The sequence below is a fragment of the Geospiza fortis genome, unplaced genomic scaffold, assembly GCF_000277835.1.
Source record: "Geospiza fortis unplaced genomic scaffold, GeoFor_1.0 scaffold373, whole genome shotgun sequence".
Classification (NCBI taxonomy): Eukaryota; Metazoa; Chordata; class Aves; order Passeriformes; family Thraupidae; genus Geospiza; species Geospiza fortis.
In genome coordinates this window covers 778,758-785,670 of record NW_005054518.1, presented here as the reverse complement: position 1 = coordinate 785,670, position 6,913 = coordinate 778,758, and the positions used below count along the sequence as shown (strand labels likewise).

The 6,913-nt window shown below is 55.0% G+C and overlaps 1 protein-coding gene across 1 annotated transcript in view; it reads right to left on the bottom strand.

The window, feature by feature from the left end:
* Positions 1-2,515: 2,515 nt before the first annotated feature.
* Positions 2,516-6,913, bottom strand: part of MYO1D (myosin ID) — a 124,168-nt gene continuing 119,770 nt past the window's right edge. The window contains exon 22 of the mRNA XM_031063629.1: positions 2,516-3,065. Within this exon, the coding sequence (XP_030919489.1) occupies positions 2,946-3,065 (120 nt within the window). The 3' untranslated portion in view covers positions 2,516-2,945. The remainder of the gene's footprint in view (positions 3,066-6,913) is intronic.

Sequence of the window (6,913 nt, the reverse complement as noted above, 5' to 3'; positions counted from 1 at the left end):
TGAAGAGACTCGAATTCCCGAGCGGGTCCGGGTGACGGGAATCACCGCTACTGTTCATGAGATCAATGTGAAATGTCTTGTTCCCATCGTGCACTGGTCATGAGTATTGTGTAAAGGATCTACTTGAGTGTGCAAGCAAGGGGAGCCGCCACATGCTGCTATATGAATTCTTCTAGAACAAACCCAACGAACTGCAAACCTGCGGGGGGGAAAGAGAAAAAAAACCCTTCTTTCTTCTGTCATTGTTGCTTTTCCAGTGGTATTGCGCATGCAAACAGGAGCATTTTGTGTCTTCGGGGAAAAAAAAAAAAGGAAAAAACGCATAAAAAAATAATAATCAAAAGAAAAACCTTAACGAGAGATGGCTGTAAAATTACACCCATGCACAAAGACCCGCCACCACCCCGACACCGCAGTCTCGAGCCGGTATTCCCGTATCAGGCCTGGGGACTGAGACCTTCTTTTTGGGTTTTACCGTTTTCTTTTCTCCGTGTGCTCAGTTCTAGTTTAGTTCTGGTCCATCGGGCGTTAAACTGGCGAACAAGAGGGAGAAATAACGTGCCATTTATTTTTATTTTTGATTTTTCACTTGAAGCTCTTCATGGCTGTACATTGGACCCTGCTAATGATACATGTGTACGTACGTTTTTTTAGTGCAATCTCTTCTGTAGATCTTTGTTGACCAAATTGGTGGGTATTGTTACTTATTAATTTATATTTGTCTCATTTTTGTATGTATGTGTATAGTGTGTTTGTAAGTATGTGTGGTTTATAACCCGACCGACTGTGTCATGGGGCTCAGTGTGCCTGTAATTTAATCCCCTCCCCTTATTTTTATTTATTTTTGTACTGTGCTGATTAAATAAAAATGCACTGACCATCCATTACACGGCAGCGGCTCGTGGCCGAGTCTTTCCTGCGCTCGCAGCGCTCGGAGGCTGGCGGTGGATTTGTGTTGACGACAGAGATTTAACGCAGCCGCCGCTTTAATCGCGTTACCGGGGTCACCCCGTGGTGGGAGAGCGGCGGGGCCGGCAGCACTGGAGGGGGAAAATCGGGATACTGGGATAACTGGGATAACTGGGAAATCCATCCCATCCCTCTGGGCATCATCACCCCCGCGCCGGCAGGAACGGGCAGTGCCACGGTGGGGTGTAACTAATTGCGTTCTTTTATTATTTATTACAGTGAATTATGTAAACAAAATCCAGGTCCATTATAGTAGGGTTTTTTTTAATGCTCTTTTACACATAAAATATCAGCGATTTATTTAAAAAAAAAAAAAGGGTTCATTGCATTATTGCCCCCGGCTGAGAATCCAAGTTTCAATTTAGAAATAGTTAATTTATGGGAAAACCAAGAATATATATATTTTATATATTTACAGATAATATATTTTATAAGACACATCTCATCACATACAATATTGCCATCTCATGGTAGGAGATCATTTCCCAAGCCTGCAATTCCTTGCCGTCCATCCCAATTCCATCCCACCATTCTTCTGGAGGGACCAAAGTGCTGATCCCGCCCCAGCCCCCGCCCGGGGTGGGGACGTTTGCACCGGGACAGGAGGCGAGAAGTGCAAATCCCAAGGCACAGACACGGCCGGGCGATCCTCGCCGGGGGGTCCCGGGCTTTGGCATTGGTGGTGCCCCTCCAGAGGAGCTGATCTGGGGTCCCACGGGGTGCTGGGGGTGCTGTGTGAGCCTGGCGGGGTCGGGGCTGCTGCTGTCACCCCCAGGCCCTGCGCTGGTGCTGCCTCAGGGGCTGGGGGGTCTGGGGGAGCCCCTGCCCAAGGGGACATCCCAGAGCTGCACCCTGAGAGGGGCACTGGGGGGTGCTGGATGCTCCCAGGGCTGGTCCAAGGCCAGGGACAAGGATTGGAGAGCTCTGCCATGGGGCCTCCCTGTGCATGGCTTGTCCCAGCTCATTCGTGCTCTGCATCCCTGTCCCCCCTGGTCTCAGGGGTGCCAGTGGGACACCAAGGCTGCAGAGACCTGTCCTGTGCCCCGTGTCCATGGCACAGCTTCAGGAAACCTTTTGTGCCTGAGGGGCCTCTTCCAGGCTTTCTAATTCCCAAAATGCTCCATCAGACAAGTGCTCCCCTTTGCTGGCCGGGCTGGGACCCCGAGGTGGGGTCACCCTGAGCTCCCCCATCTCCAGGGCTGGGAATCCTGACCTGTCCAGCAGTGCCAGGACAATCCCAATGTAAATCCCACCAGCCTGGGCTGCCCAGGAACCACAGCAGTGCCCAGCACAGTGGGAATAAACCACTGAGGAGAGATCCATGTCCCTCCATCAACACAGAGCTTGGGGTTATCTGGGCTGGGCAGGACGAGACCAACACCCCAACACCCACATCCCACTGTGGGAGAGCCAGGAAAACCCATGGAGGGAGGAGCCTGGTGCTGGCAGCTGGGGCTGTGCCAGGTTAATGTTGGATAGTGCAAAGCTTGGCCCCCAAACTCCCCCTGTTCCTCCCCCCAGCCCTCCCTAACCCCAACGCTGGCACAGACACAAAGCCACGTGGATCATCCAAAATTCAGCAAGGCCACATGGTCCCAAAGGGAACCCACCTGCTTCAGGCCCTTGGAGGGGGTAATTAAGGCAAACAGCAATGCAGGATTAATGAATCCAGGCCTGCACTGGAAGTCCCCAGTCCAGCCAAGGTGCCTCGATGGGTTGATGAATTCCCGAGGGAAAGCAGCAGCTCTGGAGGTGTCTCCATGAACCTTCCCAGCCCCTGGGGGCTGGAGGAGTGTGGAGTGTGGGAGGCAGCCCTCCCTGCCCAGCCTGGCTCCGGTTCTGTGGGATCTGGCCCTACAGAACCCGACTCCCTGAGCTGGGCATCTTTGGTTCCTCCTCTGGAGGCTGCATCACACTGCAAAAACTGACACAAGGGAAAGGAGCATGGAAGGGAGAACTGGAGAGTGGGTGAGGAATCAATGTGGGAAAGGGAAGAAGGGCTGGAAGTACCTAGAAACTCTTTTTGTCAGACTGATTCCAAAGGAAGCGCTCTCCTGATGTTCCAGCCTGGTTTGTAATGTGGAGAACAAGTCCCCGGCTATTTCAGGTCTTTCAATTTGGCTCTTCTAGACCCCTGGAACCCGGGTTTTCCAAACCTCGAGCTTCAGAGGCTGCTTTAGGCACCTTTAGGTCGCTGCCGAGCATCTCCCGGTGGATCCCGGCGGTGCCGGGGCGGGTCCCGGGGGCGGCGCCGTTAATTGCCCGGCACGCAGAGCACGAAGCCCGAGCGGTGCTTGGTGAAATCCGGCTGGGGCTGGTTGATCTTGGTCTCCACGGACACGGTGCATTTCCTGCCGTGCAGGCTGCACTGCACCGGGTTGGTGACAGTGACGTGCAGGGAGCGCTTCTCCCTGCGGGAGAGAGGGACAGAGTCAGGAGGGGGGAATGGGATCCATGGGATGGGATGGGATCCATGGGATGGGATCCATGGGACGGGGTGGGATCCATGGGATGGGGTGGGATGGGATGCAAATAGGATGGGATGGGGTGGGATGGGATCAATGGGATGGGATGGGATGGCACAGGACAGGATGGAGGGATGGCACAGGACAGGGTGAGATGGACAGGAGAGGCTGATGCGGTGGGACATGAATGACACAATGTGACAATGCAGATGGGACAAGATGGGACAAATAGGACTGGACAGGAGGGGGTGGGGCAGACTGGACAGGATGGGACAGAGTGGGCAGGGACAAGATGAGGCAGATGGAATGGGACAGAGCAGATGAGATGGGGTGGAACAAACAGGTTGGGATGGGATGGGATCCATGGGATGAGGTGGGATGGGATCCATGGGATGGGGTGGCCACAAATGGGATGGGTGTTTTCAGGTCAGAGACATCCTGCAGCCACCCCAAAACTCTGTGTTAAGCCAGGCCTGAGCTCTGAGCCCAGCTTTGGGCTTGTGAAGCCTCCCACTGTGGGACTGGGATCCTGTGGGAGGCCTCAGCTCCATGGGCAGGGCACAGACCAGGCCAAAGGGCCCAGGGGCTGCTGCAGCTCAGCCACAGCCCCCTGAATGACCCTGCAGGGACCCCTCCAGCTCTGGGCCTGCAGCAGTGACAGGGACATCCCTGGGCTGAGCTCAGACTGAAACACAGCCTGGAACAGTGGAAGGAACCACACGTGGGGTGGTGGCTGTTCCCTATTCCCTCTCAGACAGACAGACAGACAGACAGACAGACAGACAGACAGACAGACCAAACTGGCTGGGAAAAAACTTTGTCCCTGCAGCTTTGGAATCCCCTAACCCAGTTCTGGCACCAAACACGATTCCCACGAGTGAATCAGGACTTCCTGCCCCCCAGGTTGGTTTGTGTGGCTGTTGGGGTCACTGCCAGAGGGGACATGAGGACAGCAGGGCCAGGATGACTGGCAAGAACATCCCCCTTTGCTAAAGGCCATAAAGGCCCCTGCTCTAAATCCCAAATAAAATCCTTGTGCCATAAGCTGAGAAATCATAAATCATGGAATCATTCAGGTGAGGAAAACCCTCTGGGATCATCAAGCCCAACTGTTCCCCCAAGGCCACCACTGACCCGTGTCCCCAAGCGCCACATCCACGTGCCCTGGGCAGCTGTGTCAGTGCTCACCAGCCCTTTCCATGAAGAAAGGGAAGAACCCAGCAATGCCCCAGCCCCACTGATGGCCTGGCTGCTCCAGGGGCTGGGATGGAGCTGCAGCCAAGCTGATGGGGCCCAGCTCCAGCCACCATCCCTTGGGACCAGCCAAGAACCCCCAGAGATCCCCAGGAGAGGAAAATCCTGCAGCAGATCCATCCCCATGAGCCACCGCCAGTGGGAAGAGCTATCCAGGGACTTGGCCTTTGGGAATTCTCTCCTATGACCTCACCCACACTTCAAATTCCCACATTTCCAACATTTTTAGTATAATACTGAGTGGTTTAGAATCATTGACATTGACTCTGCTGCCTCTCTGGATGCTCCAAACACCCTGGGGGACGTGCTGGGATCCCATTCCCTGTGTTTGGCTCCCAGACCCCATATCCTGCCTTGTCTGAGCCATTCCAGCATTTCCACTGGCACAGCCCAAGTCCTCTGTGCAGTTTTTACCCCATTTCCATTAACAGCCTGTTCAGGTGGTGTCACATCCCTTAAGCTGCATTTTTATGCAGTTCCCAAATTCAGATTTTCACCACTTCCATAACAATGCCTGGGTGGTGGAAGGGGCTGGCAGAGCCCAGCACACAAAGCCCTCGTGTATTTAATGTTCTTACAGGTATTTAATGTTATTTACTCCTGCCTGGGTGAGCTGAGGCTGCAATCCCAGCTTAGGTTGCTATTTTTGCTGTGTCTTAGAGGAGTGAGCTGCACACCCAGAGGAGCCTCTCAGAGATCCCTGCTCCTTGGGAAAAGCTCCAGCATCAAGTGTCCCTAACAGGGATAAGGGTGGAGGATTTTTCCTCTCCTACAGCAAGTTCAGAGGATCTGGCGAGAGGAGCCTCAATAATCTGAATTCTGGCCCAAGCAGGACCTGGGAATCTGGAGCTCCTGATGCCCTGTGGCTGTGGGACCTGCAGGAAGCTGCATCACTCTGGGTCTCAGCTCCTGCTGGGATGAGGAGAATCAGCTGAACACAGATCTGAGTGAAGCCAACGCTGTCCTGGCACGAAGGGATCTGGAGAAGATGCTCTGATCCTTCCCACGTGTGGCAATCCCATTAAATTAAGGCTTCCCTCCCCCTCTCTCATTCCCAGATCCCACCTTGCCCAAGCTCCTTCACTCATCACCTGCTGCTTTTCTCCATGCCAGGGTTCAGCCCTAAAGCTTTAGCTGGGGGAGCAGGGCAGCTCCAGCATGGAGCAATCCCCAGGGATCTGTGAGTTTCAGGGGTGACAAACCCTCCTTGGAGTCCCTGCTGGGGACACCAGCCCTGCCACCAGCCCCAGCTGGACCTGCTGCACCTCGGGGCTCTTGGCCACGGCTCCAGAGCTTGGGCTGAGGCCAGTGAGGGGCAGGAAAAGGAATTTCCCCTCTGGTTTGCAGCCCAGCAGGCAGGGCAGCCTGGCTCCTGGAGCAGCAGTGCACAGCCCAGGTTTGTTCTGGGCCCCAAGGGAGGGAACAGCTGCTGCAGCAGCTGGGAAAGCAGAGTCAGACCTTCCCATCCATCACTGCTTGGATGGGAGCTGCTTCCTGAGCTTCTGCTGAATTTACATCCCAAAGGGAGGGGCTGGGATGGAGATGGACCAGAACAACTCTGGAGGACAACAAAGTCTCATAGACAAGGAAAACAAACAACAGAAATACCCTTTGGAGATCAGTGATGCTCAGCAGGACCCTGAGGGCAGCAATGGCACAGACAAGCCCCACTTCCAATCAAACTTGAGCTGGAAAAGGAGTTTTGATGGCACAAACCTGTCCTACCACCTTTTGGGGACTTTGGACAAAGGATGGAGGGACAGGCACAGGGAATGGCTCCCACTGCCAGAGGGCAGGGCTGGATGGGAGATTGGGAATTGGGAATTGTGCCCTGGCACAGGGTGCCCAGAGCAGCTGGGGCTGCCCCTGCATCCCTGGCAGTGCCCAAGGCCAGGTTGGACAGGGCTGGGAGCACCTGGGACAGTGGGAGGTGTCCCTGCCACGGCAGGGGTGGCACTGGGTGGGTTTAAGGTCCCTTCCAACCCAAACCCCTCTGGGATCCCCTGTGGCACTGCTGGGGCGGAGTCCAGCCCTGGCTCCTCACCAAGCCCTGATGAAGTCAGTCCCATCAGGACCAAGGGATGGATGTGATGGGTGCTGCTGCTCCTGGGCAATGACCCCACTCCTGAGCAGCACCCAAGGGACAGCAGGGTGTCAGTGCTGGTGAGCACTGCAGGGAAGGGACCCAGCACCCCTGAGGCTGCTGGCAGGATGGAACAGGGAAA